At 39.4% G+C, this 17,816-nt stretch overlaps 1 protein-coding gene across 1 annotated transcript; it reads left to right on the top strand.

Annotated features, from left to right (window-relative positions):
• The first annotated feature begins 331 nt into the window (after positions 1–331).
• On the top strand, positions 332–5,611 carry LOC148876743 (1,8-cineole synthase). Its single transcript, XM_088984904.1, has 2 exons — positions 332–1,311; positions 5,004–5,611. Exons 1-2 carry the CDS (start codon positions 534–536, stop codon positions 5,357–5,359), a joined length of 1,134 nt encoding a protein of 377 aa, XP_088841030.1. The 5' UTR covers positions 332–533; the 3' UTR covers positions 5,360–5,611.
• The last annotated feature ends 12,205 nt before the right edge of the window (positions 5,612–17,816 follow it).

The raw sequence follows: 17,816 nt of genomic DNA, 5'->3' as shown, positions 1-17,816 counted from the left end.
ACCCAGGCCCGTGGGCCATGCCAAGCTGACCCCTAAAATTTTCACCGGTAAAGACAACACGGCCCGTAACAGCCAACGGTCCAACACGGCACGAACCCAACTTTACACGGACCGCTGGCACGGCCCACTTTACATCACTAGATAAGCTTATTATCCATTTGTTAAACCATTGGAGTACTATTTAGCCCTTTATATCTTACATTTAAAGAATAAACTTATTACATGTGTAAAAAAAGGAAAGGGTAAGGAAGTCCGCGTCAGCATTTACTCTTACATGAGAGGACTCGGGCCTCCCTTTTCCACCATAAGATAGCATGGATCACAAATACCGGGGTGCCGTATTGTTTAGACCGCGATTCAAAGACCCTGTGCTTGTGTGTGGCTCTCTCATCCAACAATCCAACTTCCAAATACCTCCGCAACATGTCATTAGATTCATTGCTTGCTGTTTAGCACTTTCCCTTCTTTAAAACCAACACCAGCGGAGGGAGAAGACTCAGACATTCAGACCGGAACCAGATAGATAGGATAGGATGACGATGGAGAACTCAACTACCGCTATGGCTCCTTTTCTTCTTCGGAATTTGATAACCTCTATATTCATCTCCGCTGATAAATCCCTTCTCAATTTATCAGAAAGATATAAGCTTCTCCAATTCATTCGCTACCTTCTTATCCAACTTCTCTTATTTTTTCTTCGTTTCCTACCTTCTATCTTTCCTTCCTTAATTGCTAAATCAGCGGCCGACTTTCCTCACAAATCCCACCACGTTAAGCGGGAATTCCCGACCCAGGGAGACTCCGGTATCGCTCGAGCACTCTCTCAGATTCTGTCCATCATCAACGATATCCCAGTCAGCTCCCGCAAATATGAAACGGTTCGAAACTTAGCTGAAAATCTCATCGACGAAAATCTCCAGGAAGGATGCGAGTCGCTGAGAAAAGTCAACCAATCGGTTCTATCGACGGCGTTCGCCAGGACTCTTTGCCTGCTCGAAAGGGCGATGTCAGAGCAAGAGCGAGAGCAGTTCGATGGGGTTGATTACTCGTTGAATCGGGTTTTGAGAGTAGTCCGGTCGTTGGGCGACGGAGCCAGAGCCCGCCTCGGGGTCGGGGGATCGAGGGAGGACATGTTGCCTCCCGGAGCTTCTGCCGAAAAGTTGGCTGCCGAGCTGCTCTGGTTGGCCGAAAAATTAGCGGCTTGCAGGAGTGCAGAAGAAGCCGTATGGCGATGGGGATCAGCTTCAAACTTGGCTCGTCTCGCTCTTTCGGCGCCGCCGCGACTTCAGGGCTCTCTGGTCAAGGTATCTGGTACGTAACGTATCATTGGCCGACCCGAACATCTTCCCTTACTTTGATAGTTTAGTTTGATTCAAGATAAAACTGGAACTAGAGTTTTTCCATTTTGTATTTAAGCATATCACATTAATTTACTCTAAAAAAAAGGTGACAATAGCGGGATTCGGATCCGCGTATCCGCTGGACTATTCGAATCAAATTTGAAAATATCGGACTGAGATCAAATCAGCCCCCACAACGTTCGCACATCTTCGCCGTGCTTGGAAAATATCTCCCGATAATAATATCAGAAATAATGATATCATTATCGACAAATATTTCTAGGAGACTGATTTGAACTCGGATTATGTAGCTAACGTATCAACTGAAGCGCCACCCTAGCTAACTGAAATTAGAGCCGGATCCCGTAATTTGTTGCTCTACTCGAGGCTATGTTCTAAGCTAGGTTAAAAATAATCTTTATAAAATTTGAACCGGTGACTATAGTAAAAATTATAAAAACATTGTCTTAATCTGTATCTTAATTGACTATGGGAGGAAAATTGTCAACAAGACAAAAATGTTTCTTTTAATAATAGATTTTTATGGTTAAAATGGTCATTTCCTTATTTATACGAGAAATAAAAGAACATGGTAAATGCATTTACCTGGGTAAGTCTTTCGTAGGAAACACTTATCCGGGTAGGTACATTTACTTAGGTAAGTAATTTACCGAAAAACAAACAGGGCATTAGGTCCCATTCACTTTTCAATAAGTTACTTATCCGGGTAAGTGAATTTACCCATATTCTTTTATTTCTCATGTAAATAAGGCAATGATCATTTTAGTCATAAAAATTCATTATTAAAAGGTACATTTTTATCCCATTGAAGTGTTAGCAATTTTCTTTCCAGGAGGAAAAGTTATTTACGTACACACCTAGGAGATGAGTATCATTTACCTGAAAAAATAAATCTAAAAAATGAATATGAATTTATTGATTAATGAGAACTAATATCCCATTGACCAACCTTCCCCCTCTCAAAAACCAAAAAAATAACTTCCCCTAAGAAAATAATAAAATTTTCTAAAGATAAACAAACCATAAATTTTTCTAATTAATCTGTATCTTAATTGACTAGATAATCCTAAGTACAGTTAATTAAAAGTTATTTACCCAAAATGAAACCATGCAACATAACAAAAGTATGGTGGCCTCTTTACCACCACTTATTCATAGATCATAATTAATACGAGAAAAACTATCATGCATTGTCTGCTATCCACATGATCCCAACATGAAATTGGTTGGTTCACGGGTCAGCCTGTGGTTCAGGAGCTTGATACAGTACAATGTAGATGACTGAGGGGGGATATTCCCCCTCGTGCACTTTATTTGCGTATAATTCTTTAAGGGATGCCGACTCGTGGTAACACTTTATTTGCGTATAACGGCCGTTGAGATTTTTTTTTTTTTGGTAAAATACCATATCCTTTTATATATTTGATGAAAGGCATTTGAAATTAATGATAGAAATAGTTCACATAACCATTCATTGCCTCGAAGACAATTAGACAACAACACTAACAAACAAACTATCCCAAAACTGTACACTAAATAGGAAATAATTAAGAGATAAACAGAGAAATACAATTAAAAAATAGTGACTCATTAACCAACCACAATGCATTAGAGACTGCTTAGTGTTTTTTTTTTTTTCTTGATATTACATGCATGCTAATTGCTACACAATTCAGGGCAGGGGAATCGGGGGTAGGGCATTGCAGGGTGCATGTAAGGCCCAAGCGACCATCTCGACAATTGTGTCATTGGCCTATACTATTTTGAAAATCAGACCAAATTAGATTGGATGATCAGACCGTTGTTTGACCCGGGAATTGATCAGTTGTTTGGTTTCATTTTATGCTTGATTTGGAAAATTTTGAAATACCATTGATTTGGTCACTAAACTGTTTATTTGGATGGTTGAACCACTAAACTATTTTATTGATAAAAGGTTTTCAGACTGTTTCATTATTTTAATTATTTTTCAAAATATCAAGAGTTTATCTGTTCAGACAGGATGATTGAACCACTGACCCAAAAGCTAGTGGCCAAAGTGATTCCATTTTCGAGTGGATTTTTAAAATCTTATTGAAACGTAGGGCAATTTATTGACCTACTTGAGCAGATAACCTAGGAATACTACCACAAATTCTTTGGAATGGAACAAGGACCCGTAGGGAGGTCCAAGTCCTACGTCCTATAACCTTGCCTCCAATACCATGGAAAATTGGAGATTTACATAAGAAAGCAAAAGCCATGTGTTTCATTGCAATTGCACGCATCGGACATGGAGAAAAATCCATTAATGAATCTATTGCAACTTTAGAAAGAGTCCAAATCTGATGCAAACACAAGCTAAGTGCCCAAACCTGGCTAGAATGGCCCCATGTATGTAGAACATTTGTATTTGCAGCAAATCTCATATCTTTTATAAAGCACAATTAAAAGATGGCACTTAGACTGTAAACAAAAGCATTTTTCTTCTGTTTTTCCTCCTCGTTGTGATGTTCCCTTGAACTCAGGTTTTGTTCTCTTGGTTTTTAATTTAAACAACTTTTTCCTACTACATAGAAAATTGCTATATATTTTTAGTTGCTGTTTAATGACTATAGTCATGTGATATTCCCATGCAACATTCTTAATTTAATTAAGAAAAGCAGAGATTGTACTTTGTTTTTACACCAAAAGCTTATCTAGTATTAGTGTAAGGGCTGCCCTCCACGTTTAAAATTAAAAATATTAAATGATAAGACATTTAAATTTTAATTTGGTTACTGAATTGTGCGAAAGAAACCTATGAGGGGTTGGTAATTAAGTCTAGACTGTATAATGAACACCCTTATCCTTGATATGCTATACCTGCCTCTCTTACAAAGTTGATTCTCCCATTGAAGATTTTTTTCTTTTTCTTTTGATAAGAGTAGATTCCCCCTACAATGACTTACATATAAATCAAGACAAATATGATATTATATAATATATAAATTAAGGTTTTTGAACCGCTGTTGATTTGGACGGTCGGACCGTTCGGCCCAGGAATCGTTTAGGCAACTGGTTTCATTCTATCTCAAATCTAATTTTAATTAAAAACCGTTGAAAAAATCAACAATTCATTGACCCGAATAGTTGAACTATTGATTCATTCAATGTTTTTTGACTGTTTTTTATTTTTTATTTTTAATTTATTTTTCAGAACGGACTATCCATTCAAACCAGACAGTAAGACCATCAACATAAAAACTGGTGGCTACAACAGTTCCCTTTCCAGACCGTTTTTTAAAACGTTGGTATAAACATAGATGTTCAAAGAAAGATGACACCCAGACTACGGAATTAAGAACCTAGGAGTGCCACAAAGGTGACAAATTAAGTTAGTAGGTTCATGGGTAACGGACTTAAGTTTCTAGAAAACGAGCTAGTGGGTAGTAAGTAAGAGGGTAAAGACTAAGAGGCAGGCTTCAGCCCAAGTTTCCAGAATTTGTCACATTCTTTTCACTGTTGCATTGTTTTGATTTCTCACCATTGGTCAATTCTATATAAAAGAACAAAATTGATTCTTCCAAAGTAGATGAATTAACTTGAACTAGTTTACATTAATTGATGTCAACTCAAAATGAGATTTTTTTTTTCTGATCCCCCCCCCCCCCCCTTTTCAAGCATTTTTGTTCAAGCACGTCAAAGAATTGGGAGATGGAGAAGAAGTCAAAGACGATAAAGACAAGAGAGAAAAAGAGGAAGGGAGGAAGATGAAGATACTAATGACCTGGTTGCCATTGTTGTGCCGTGCAAGCAATGGAACTGATGCACCGATAATGAGTGCCAAAGAAAGAGAAGAAGTGCAGAAAGTATTGGAAGAGACAATAGAGATGTTGAACCGGGAGGAAGAGCAGGAACAAGTGTTGGCTCTCTGGCTCGACCACTTTATCTCTTGCCCCAACTCAGATTGGCCCAATCTGCAGGCCAGCTATGTTCGATGGTGTGATGCATCCCGCAAAGACTTGCTTCTACACTGAATTGTAGTGGGTCTTACTACCCCTTAATTCCTTCCCATTTGCACACAAATTCTAGGGAAATTTCTCATACTAGGATTGCTCTGTTATTCTCCTTGAATGATTCATCCGAAATGATCGAGACAGATAAATAAGATATATATACCTGTCATTTCCTAAATTTCATCCATTAATTAATTATATGGTTGATCAATAATGATCTTTGTATAATTCAGGTATTAATTTAATTGTTCGATCCCTTTGTTTTTTAGGTTACATAATCATACATGGACGTTCTCCTACAAATCTCCAACATTTCAAACGTAACATTGTTATTGTACGTACCAGGCTTTCTCAGTGTCAAGTAACGTAACCACACTCAAATGAGGTCCCATGCATGCATCCATGAATTTAACAAAATAAATATGCCACGGCTTTGCTTTGTGGATTTTGACATTCATCACAAAATGCTGAAATGCAACCTTCTTTTAGCCTAACATTGGATTAGACCGCGAGTAAGAGCTGGATTAATCCGAATTCGGTCATACCAATTGGACTAAGCCAGCTGCATGCCCAAGCACAAAGTTGTTAATTGTGATTGTGACTCATTTACATATGGTCTGTACGTTTTTGTTTCTCAAGACAGACAGACACACGTTGGCACTTTGGCAGTTGTGTTTAATTTGTTGGAACAACAAAATCACACATGTTACCTAAATGGATTTCGCAGCTGAAGTGCCCCTTCATCTTGAAACAGAAGTCAATACCTGCTACTGCGGCATTGGTAGGGTTTGAAAGAGTGTGATGAGTTGTATTTGATGGATGGATGTCTTTAATGCATGTCAATGCACGGGCGGCATTGGTGTTTGTAATTTTTCAATTGGAAGAATTACGGTTCATCTCAGGTTTAGAATTTTTCAATTGGTAGGTGTCAGTTCAGAATTTTTCAATTCACGGGCGGGCATTAGTGCACAGAATAGGAGTTTTGAATCTTTTGAATGTTTATAGGTCTACATTGGAATTCAGAAATCTGCATTAGGCCTATTTGCACTTTTCCAATGTTTAAACTTTAAAGTTTAAATAGTAATAATGCCCTACAAAGTGAGAGATTAGAATGGTTATGGGGCATATACAATTATACACTTGATGGCTGACTCCATCAGCCCCTTCAAATTTAGCAAATGCTCAACTCAGGCCCATTTAGGTTGCACCTTATATATCCCTGTATATTACAACTAGCAAGGTTCTGAAGGGAAGGGAGGGCCATCATATGGATGGCCGAACCTCACAGGAAGTTTGGGCGAAATTTTAAAAAATTTCTTTCTCCCTCTTGAGAATCCTATTCCCTAATTTAGAAAATTGCATTTTCAATGTTTGTTCTTGAAATAAACCGGACCAGATCTGAAACCAAAAGGAAACAAGTAGGGTTCACACCCAAAGAGGTGACCAAAACCCGCCTCCACTGAATATGGCATAGATTATGGTGAGGCAAGATCAACAAAGTGGTTATTCAACAAGAACCCTAATTCTTCAGCAAGAATCACACAAGGGGATAGTGAGCACAACTTTACATTATTTCTCCTAGCAATAAACAATATCAAGAACTATTCTTGATCAGATCCAAAGGTGGAAATCGAACTGGGTAGGGGCGGCAAGAAGTGGAGGAGAATTCTGCAGATTGTTGAGTACATAAACTGGTGAATTCGCCCCTTATTTGTAGCCTTCTTTGGATCAGCTTCCTAATCCAATTAGGAAAGAGTTTCTTATCTAAACTCTTAAATGGATAAGACTTATCTTATTCTTTAGTTAATCCTAATCATATTATAAACTAGAATTCACCCCCTTTTAATTAACTCACTTAAGCCCAGTTTGAAATGGGCTTTAGGTCCATTTAGTCACATAGCTCACTTTCCCTTTAAATGTTGGTTAACTTGTCTCTCTTTGTATGGCGTGGGACCCTAGCATTGATCTACACATCAGTCACATGAGTTCAGTCCAACCTTGTTACAAGGCCTAGCCGGATTCACTATAAAACATAGTGAACCCCTGAGTCCAGTAGTATGGACTCTTAATGGGCCCAACATTTACACAAAATGTCATTGGGTCTAGTCACCTTATGAAGGCCCAAGGACTATGGGCAGATGCAAGATTAGCCCATCAGGTATAACCCTCAATGGTCTTACACTTAACCTCTCAGCCCATAATGATCAAACACTGTCCGACAAGAGAGGACCTCTCCCTCGGCTACAAGGTACAGTGTTGCACTCTCTACTCACATGGATCCCGGGAATTAAAACCTTTTGCAAATATTTTGTTAAACCATAATATATATGTATATCTCTATATAAATATATTTTACAAAACAAATCTCAACACTTTGAAATCAATTGCCAGTAGTTTTAAGTTTCCATCAGAGAGAGTGCATTCCCCGGTCATTCACTTTGTCCGACAAAGGGGTTGATCCTATCACTATGATCACTCACTTAGGTGAATTCTCAGGTTACCCCAACATACCCAGGTTTTGACCCGGTTAAGGATCTCACCGATTAGCATATCAAAGATAGTCCAATCCGACACCTAGTGCAGTACCATAATCGAGTCTTGGGGTCAGGTGTAACATTCCAGTTTTGCCCATATGTCTCTAAGGTCCAAGGCAATATTGGAATTTGGTCCGATTCAAGGTTTCAAAAAAACTCACACTGCATGTACCTCAGGTCTCACCCTAGCAGCTGAGACAAGCCACCCCAACCCACTTGGCAGCACATCAATGTCAACCTTGACAAGATAAATCTCCCCAGATCTATCCAACGGCTATGAAGATTCTAAAATAACATGAGTCTCATAAGTGTCCAGCTTAAGAGTATTACACAGAAACATACCAAAATAACATGAATCAATTATGCACTTTATTCATTTACAATAAATGTTAATAAGTACACCAATCTAATTAAATCTAAGGACATACACAATCTAACAGCTCCCACTTGTACTTAGGTCCAATCGGGTACAAGTTAGAGTCTCATACTTTCTACGTGTTTCTCAAACACTTTCTGTGTCAATGGGTCTGCCACATTCTCCACTGATGCTACCTTCTGAATCTGGGCGTCCCCTCTACCAATAGTGTTGTTACACAACAGTGGTTGGATTCCAAATTCTAAGATGAACCACTTCATCCATAGGCAACCTCACTTATGGGAATGTGCTCGGGTTGGGTTGTGAACTGTTATTCTTACTACATAAGACTCATTCGTGAAGATGTAACCAAATGTAGGCATTCTATCATCTAAGTCTAACTGAAAGTCGGTATCAGTATATCCAATGATATGTAGTAAACTACCATCGAGTACCAAACAAAACTTTTTTTGTCCTTTAAAAGTATTTCAGTATGTTTTCACAATTATCCAGTGCCCTTGTCTTAGGTTTTGATTGATATCTTCTTACCACACTTATAGCCTGAGCAATGTCTAGCCGAGTGCACAACATAGTCTACATGATGCACCCTACGACTGAGGCATAGGGAACCTCTCTCATGCCCTCAATCTCCTCATAAGTCTTAGGAGACATACCGTTGGAGAGAGTGGCTCCGTCCCTAAAAGAAACATTTCCTTTCTTTGAGTTTTTCATACTATATATTTTGACAATCTTGTCAATGTAAGTAGACTAGGATAATCCTATTGTCCTCTTCAATCTATCTCTATAGAGTCAAAGTCCCAAGATGTAGGAGGCTTCTCCAAGATCTTTCATGGAGAATTGCTGTGAAAGCCACACTTTCACCGTAGTTAACATTCCTACATCATTCTCAATGAGTAGAATATCATTTGCATACAAAACCAAGAATGTAACCTTATCAGCCACTATTGTCTTCTAAATAGATAGCTCATCCGGATTCTACTCAAAGTTAAATTGTTTGATGGTAGAGTCAAACCAGATGTTCCAGCTCCTACAATCTTGCTTAAGTCCATATATGGATTGATTAAGTTTACACACCATGTGTTCCTGACCTGCAACTATGAAACCTTGCAGTCGCTACATATAAATATCTTCAGTAACATTTTCATTTAAGAACATGGTTTTGACATCCATTTGCCAAATCTCATAATCATGGTATGCTGCTACAGCTAGCAAGATCCTAATAGACTTAAGCATGGCCACTGGCGAAAAGGTTTCCTCATAGTCGGTTCCCTCTTTTTGAGTGTACATTTTTGCCACAAGATGAGCTTTATAGGTCTCAACGTTACCATCTGGACCCTTTCTCTTCTTGTAAATCCACTTGCAACCAATTGCTTTCACCCTAGGGGGCTGGTTTACAAGAGTCCAAACCTTGTTGGTCTCCATCGAGTCCATCTCAGCTTTCATGACGTCTACCCACTTCAAAGAATCTATGTTCAACATAGCTTTCGTATAAGTCATGGCATCTTCTTCACTAGTCGTGGCTTCCACCAAGTAACTTTCTTGGTCATAGCCGTGACGAACTGGAGGCCTAGAGGAGTTAACTGTGAAACAATCTCATTGTCCCTTAAGTAGTCCCTGAATTCATCGAAGAGATATTCACCTCATTGATCTAATCAAAGGGCTTTGATCTTTCTCCCCAACTGTTTCTCGACCTCTTGCCTGAATTCTTTAAACATTTCAAAGGATTCAAACTTATGTCTCATTAGGTGCACACAACCATACCATGAATGATCACCGGTAAAAGTTATGAAATAAACATTCTGGTTATGTGTCCTAACATTCAAGGGACCACATACCAGTATGTATTAGGTCAAGTGTGCTTGTAGACCTTTCAGGCTTACCTATAAATGGTTGTTTTGTCATCTTACCCTGAAGGCAAGGTTCACAAGTTGGAATATTTTCTATAGTTAGAAAATCCAAATGACCATCATTTACCAACCTTGTGATACGATCTATGTTAATGTGGCCAAGTCGGTAATGCCACAGGCATGTGGGATTAACTGTTTCACGTGTTCTCTTCTTGGGGATTATTTCCGACGTAGTTTCAGTTAAGTTTGTTTTCAGGGAAGGATGGAGAACATAAAGACCATTCTCAAGTTCTCCATATGCGAGGAATTTGTTATTCCGTTTAATAGTAATCACATTATTGAACAAAATAGAATAACCATCCATGCACAATTTTGAAACTGAAATCAAAGTTCTTCTAAGTGTAGGTACATAAAGACAATCTTTAAGTACAATGATTCCTTCTTTGAAACTTATTCTACAGTTCATATGGTTGTAGTTGCAATTGTTGCAGAAGTCTCTAAGTAGAATGTAGCTTCTCCGTCACTTAGTCTTCTACTTGTCTTGAACCCCTGCAATGTGTTACATGCATGAGTAGAAGCCCTAGAGTCAATACACCGAAAAGAAGAAGTGACCAACAAATTGGTCTCTATGAGATTACCTTATTTCTTGGTCTCCAGGTATTGAGGACAATTCCTCTTCCAGTGGTAGGTCAACTTGTAAATGTGATAAGCATCCGATGTCTTGTCTTTCTTTTGCCTTTTAGGCTTGTTAACCTTTTTTTTAGGCTTCTTCTTTGCTCTCCTCTTTTTCTTACCCGAATTGCCACATTTAACAAGCATGGCTATCGGTTTGTCCTTCTTAATCAGTTCTTTAGCCCTCTGCAACATATTATTGAGTTTTTGAAGGCTAACATTTAGCTTATTCATATTATAGTTCATGATAAACTGATTGAAAGAGGGAGGCAAAAAGTTTAGGATGGCATCAACTTTGGTGACATGATCAAGCCTTGACCCAAGAGCCTCTAGTTCAATGATGTAGCCAATTATCTTTAGACAATGATCATGAACCATTTGGCTCTTAGTCATTTTAGTGGTCATAAACAACTTTAGGACCTTTTATCGTGTAGAACGATTATGCTCTTCATACATCATCCTTAGACTATCTAGGATATCATTGGATACTTCGATCTGATCAAACTATCTCGGTATCGGATTGTCGAAGGAGGTTATGTGTGTTACTGGGCAAGAGAGTTCTTATCTTCCCATTCTTGATATTCCTTCCTATGGGCCTCAGAAGCCCTATCACCCAGACGATTTGGAGCAAGGTTTTTAGCAACCTTGTCTAATTTCTTGGACATTAATACCAGCATAAGGTTATGGAACCAATCAGCATAGTTTGGGCCCTTAAGCTTGTTGTCATCCAACAATTTAGCGAACTGTTCATTGGCCATTTCTGATAAAGGAAAAGTAGATAATTATTTCACAACCTAAATTGATTCATATTAACTACATAGAAATGGCTTTTAATATATTTTCCATTTCCATTTATTCATCTCTAAGATTTCCCTCTCATCTCAGTAACGGAGACTGTGCTGTATGTCTCTGGAAATGTGGGAAACCGCATACAATGCATGTAGCCAATTGTTTTAGCTGCATAACCCCACCACCTTCTGTGAATGATCATATCTACTCATCTTATGAGCTTTCCCTTTAGCCTCTGTCAAACAGTGTCCATTGCCATTGTAAGTTAAACCTTTCCATTCAATAAGTGGTTACCCATCATATTTGTGAATACTAAGATACCATGACAGAGTCTTCCATTTTAGGATAGGCCCCTCCCACATCGGTCTATGACGCACCTATCATTTTATAAAACAATCCAATAGACTCACCAGCAAATGGATAGCCCAATTTTATGGTGCATCTCCTCGTTACTGATAAACTCATCTTCATGCTAATGATGAAAGGCCTTTAAAGAGTTCATCATATGAGTCTCCCTATCACATGCACTTATATTTTGCTGGAGGGAACGAGTAGTTACACACTAGTCCTTATTTAGGTCAAACCAAAGTGGCTTCCACTGACTTTTTCAAAGTCAGATTTAGATGGGCCCTAAATGAGCTAGGGTTCCACACTGTTCCTCTTGAGGAGGAAGCTGATGTGGGGCCATCAAGAAGGGAGGTCATCCAATGATCTTATGGACACTATGGCAATGATGTGCATTCAGCCATGGTGTACGAAAGAGCCACTATCGAATTAATATGGGTCAAGTGCTTATGGCCCATGTACGTAGCACATCACACATCATACATCGCATGCATGAAACAATCACATAATTGATCCAATCAATTAAATCATCTGTAAAACCCTAAATTAATTAAGTTAAATCAGTTCGGCCCATATAGAATTTATGCTAAATTAGGGTTGATGTAGTTTTAACTTAACAAAACTAGGTTTTATATGGTGGGCTGAATTGCAAGTTGCAATGGGCCATCAAACCCCTGGCCCATAATCAAAATTTAGGGTTGAGAACAAACCCTATTGAACCACAAATTTGATCCAACCAATTTGGTCCAATCTGGGTCAAATCGCCCTAGGGTTTGGTGTCTATTACAAGATCCAATTCAAGGTTATGATCTAAAAATTAATTATAGCCGAAAAAGACATTCAAAAGTAGCAAAACAATAATCAAAGGGTTGTTCATGGTGCTGCAATCCTGCAAGAAAAAAGTTAGTCACGGTTTGTAGGTTTATTTTCTACAAATTGCAAATTGCTGATCTTGTATATGCGAATGGGTCTTCTTCTCCTCCATGTGTACCAGCATCTCTTCTAATGAAAAAAATAGAAAAACCAAAATTTTCTATTAATTTACATAAGAATAAATCCTATACATTTCATTTAAAAAAAAAAATCTTTACAGAATGAATTGAATAGAATGATACAACATGGTGCACAAATTCTTGGTGCCAATAAAGATTTCGATCTCCACCATACGAACAACCCAAAATTTAAGAAATAAAAATAGAACAATTCTATAATTATTCCAGATAAATAAAGAATTAATTTTCAGGCCATATGCCCAAAAGCAAGGAACTGATTCTCAGAAAAAGCTACAAATTGTGCAAATCGGGTAGAGCACCTTCTACCCATTTGCGCAAATCCAGATCTGGTCTAAATTTGGTCCAAGACTTGAACCTAGCTTTGATACCACTGAAGGGAAGGGAGATCCATCATATGGATGGCCAAACCTTATAGGGAGGTTGGGTGAAATTTCAAAAAATTTCTTTCTCCCTTTAAGAAATCATATTCCTTAATTTAGAAAACTGCATTTTCAATGTTCGTTTTTGAAGCAAATCGGACCAGATATAAAATCAAAAGGAAACAAGTAGGGATGTACCTGATACAGATAAAAGTAACTCCCAACATAGGTGTTCACGCCCAAAGAGGTGACCAAAACCCACCTCCACTGTAGATGACATAGCTTATGGTGAGGTAGGATCAACAAAGTGGTTTTTTAGCAAGAACCCTAATTCTTCAGCAAGAATCATGCAAGGGGCTGGTGAACATGACTTTAGATTGTTTCTTCTACCAAGAAACCATATCAAGAACTATTCTTGATCAGATCCAATTAGAGAAGAATTTCTTGATCCAAATCTGATATTTGGATATGGACTCTTAAATGGATAAGACTTATCTTATCCTTTAGTTAATCCTAATCAGATTATAAACTAGAATTCGCCCCTTTTTAATTAATTCACTTAAGCCCAATTCGAATGGGCTTTAGGCCCATTTAGTCACATAGCTCACTTTCCCTTTAAACGCTGGCATGCTTGGCTCTCTTTGTATGGAATGGGACCCTAGCATTGATTTACACATCAACTACATGGGCTCAACCCAGCCTTTGTTACAAGGTCTGGCCGAATTCACTATAGAACACAGTGAACCCTTGAGTCCACCAATATGGGATCTTAATGGGCCCAACATTTACACTAAATGCCCTTGAATCCAACCACCTTATGAAGGCCCAAGGACTATGGGCAGATGCAAGATTAACCCATCAGGTATAACCCTCAATGGTCTTACACTTAACCCCTCAGCCCAATAATGATCAAACATTGCCCGACAAGAGAGGACCTCTCCCTCAGTTACAAGGTACAATGTTGCACTCTCTACTCACATGGATCACGGGAATTAAAACGTTTTGCAAATATTTTGTGAAACCTTAATATATATGTATATCTCTATATAAATATATTTTGTAAAACAAATCTCAACACTTTGAAATCAACTACCGGTAGTTTTAGGTTTCCATTAGAGAGAGTGCATTCCCCAATCATTCACTTTGTCCAACAAAGGGGCTGATCCTGTCACTATGATCACCCACTTAGGTGAATTCTCGGACTGCCCCAATATACATAGGTTTTGACCCCTCTAAGGATCTCACTGATTGGCATATCAAAAATAGCCCAATGCAACACCTAGTGTAGTACAATAATCGAGTCTAGGGGTTAGGTGTAACATTCTAGTTTTGCCCATTTGTCTCCAAGGTCCATAACAATACTGGAATTTGGTCTGGTTTAGAGTTTCAAGAAAACCCTCACTGCATGTACCTCAGGTCTCACCTTGGTAGTTGAGACAAGCCACCCCAACCCACTTGGCGATACATCAGCGTCAGACTTGGTAGGATAAATCTCCCCAAATCTATCCAACAACTCTGAAGATTTTAAAATAACACGAGTCACATAAGTGTCCAGTTTAAGGGTATTACATAGAAACATACCAAAATAACATAAAACAATTATGCACTTTATTCATTTACAATTAATTTCAATAAGTACATCAATATGATTAGAGCTAAGTGCATAAATTGTCTAAGTGGTTCAAATTAAGTATCTAACTATCAATACACTTAAGTGGTATTGTCCTTTAATATTGGTTAGTAGGGTTGTTCATGAGAAGGGCTAAATCGACCAAATCGATCAATCGGACCGATTCAAACCAATATGGTTGGTTTTCAAAGTTTGTTAGGTTTAGTTTCAATTTATAAACATGTATAACCCGATTGGTCGGTTCAGTTTTGGTTTATGTATTTGTAAACTGAAAATAACCCAACACAAACTAACCATATATAAGTTAGAAAAGACAATATAATTTTTCAATTTCCAATGTTCAAATTTCATAGTTTTCCAAATTTGTCCTCTTTCCTAGTTTCAAAAAAATGGTTATAATTTATATAGAATCTGCATTTCCCAAATTTTCCTTCCTAGTTTTGAGAAAAGAAGTTAGTATTCATTCAAAAGCAATCTTTCACTCCTTTGGAGGATTGAGCATTAATAACCTGACGGGAAAGACCAAGAAGCTCTCGAAGTCTAAGGAATAAAATGGTATAGTTTGAAATTTAAAGCTATTCAAATTATATTTAGTCTGAATTTCTTCCTTCTTACTTGCAAAGAAGTTGGTATTTTTGAGATGCAAAGATTTCAATTAAAGAAGTGGTAGGAACAATGTTAAACGCCTGTTAAATAAACATATACCGAGGAAATGGTCATTTATTGGGAGCTATTAGGATTTTTTGCACAATCAGGTGTGTTATTTGGTGAATTTGTTTGAGCAATCTTATCATGCAAGGTAAGTCTTTTACCTATTTTTCACTAAAATTCGGTTGTTCCACAATGAAGATTAGATATTTTATGTGACTACGTTTTTTCTCTGTTGTAGAAAATCTCCCATGAAACTAGCAGAAAAATGTTAAATGGTCACTGATGAGCGCAGATTTGGCCCTCCACTGACATTATGACACATGACATCTCAGAACAGTTGGATGACACCCTAGCACCACCTAGGCGATGACTTGCCTTAGCCAAAATGGTGGAGTCCCAACTGGCAACCTGCCTCCAGAGACCTGCCTCTATTGCTGACCTGGCAACTTGCCTCCGCCGACCTAGCAACCTACCTCCACCGACCTAGTGGAAACCTAGCTGGCGACCTTGTCCACAACTCAAGGTGGCTAGCAGCACCTCGTCCAAGGCCGACCTGTGGTACCTCGTCAGTATTAGCCGAAGTGACCTCGACGTGAGGAGCGACCTCCTCGAGGGCTTACCGATCTGATTGAGGTCCAAGTGGCGACTTGCGAGATATGCTCATCGACCAATCCTGCATGCATCCCGTCACTCCTAGGTCTCTTGGAAGTTGGCTCCCACACTGAATGTTCTAGAGGAAACCAAATAAGACGCAAAGACTGGTCTACGTGCACGACTACATCCAAGGACTTCAAACCAGTTAGGCACGTCTTCCCGGAGATCTCGGATGCGGTGCATAAAGCCCATGCCAAATGATGCCTATACAATGGCCTTACCTCCAACCTCAGAAGGTATGCGCAATTTATTTCTCGCATCTCTCTATCTCTATCGCTTTTAACTCTCTCAAAAATCTCTAGCTCGCTGACTTAAGCATTGGATTGCCCACCCCGGGCACTTTGACATTGTTTCCTTGCAGGTTGCCCTAGTAAACTATACAACTCGTCATTATTCAGCTTGACATTCAAACCACCTTCCAGCTAGGAATTGTTTAGTTAGGCATCCAAGCCACCTTCCATCTAAGAATTGTTTAGCTAGGCATCCAAGCCACCTTCCATCTAAGAATCGTTTAGCTAGGCATCCAAGCCACCTTTCAACTAGGAACTATTTAGCTAGGCGTTCGAGCCACCTTCTAGCTAGAAACTGTTCAATTAGACATCCAAGTCACCTGCCATCTGGGAGCTGCCAAAACATGAATCATCAGTCATGATTCCGGTTTCCTCTTAATGATGATGATTCAATCAATGGTCTACCTTTATTTGATTTGTAAGTTTCTTTTGCAATATTTAAAAGTCCAATTCTCTACAACTTGGTATTAACATTTGATGGAGGGTGATTTGGCCCAACCTCGTAGCACGGGTACACGTGGGCGTGACCTTGCTCAAGCGATGACTCAGCGTGACAGCACAACAAGCGCAACCGCAACTCGATGGGAAGGGCTCACCGAGTTTAGTCTAGCAACTCGGTGGGTTAGGCTACTCGTCGAGAGCTGCTTGGCTTGCACCTCCTTCCCAAGGCTGAGGCACTCCGAGCTACCTCCGAGCTCGGGGCCCCCTGACCTTTTTTAATGCCTGAGCTCCTCCCAATGGATTTTAGGCCACTCCCAAACAGGAACACCATGATCCGCCTCTAGATACCCCTGAGGTAGAGACACCTCGGGCCAAACAGCTCGGTGTAGTTTGCCACAGGCAGCTCGCCACTTGCAGGGTAGCTCGCAGAAGAGTAGCTCGACACATCACAAGAAGGCCTCCTGCTCGACCACCGTACTCGACAAACCTGGAGACTGCACCCACGTCTCTCGTCAGCTCGCCACCTTTAGAAGGTGTCTTACACCTGACAGGTACGTACCCTGCAAGGATGGCCCCGCACGTGCCACCTCAGCCCTTGCTATAACGGCTGCGGCAGGACGACAGTGGCAGTTATACCTGCCCTGTCAGAGGTAGGTGGGCCTGATTCGACAGATTTCTGTTATAAGTAGCCAAATCCCAAAGGACAGAGGTAATTTCTAATACTCGCGCTATCTACACTCTTAGCTTTCTTCCTTTCTTTTCATCTTTCACAAAACTCTAACTTAAGCGTCGGAGTGTTCCCGTCGAGCAAGCCCCTGGGGATTCCTCATCTTCTCCATCTCAGGTACCTTTGAGGAGCCACACGAGCGTCAGCTAG

The sequence above is a fragment of the Nelumbo lutea genome, chromosome 1 (genome assembly GCF_056320005.1).
Source record: "Nelumbo lutea isolate HS-2025 chromosome 1, American lotus-T2T, whole genome shotgun sequence".
NCBI lineage: Eukaryota > Viridiplantae > Streptophyta > Magnoliopsida > Proteales > Nelumbonaceae > Nelumbo > Nelumbo lutea.
The sequence above is the reverse complement of the archived record's forward strand: the minus strand, read 5'-3'. Positions and strand labels throughout refer to the sequence as shown.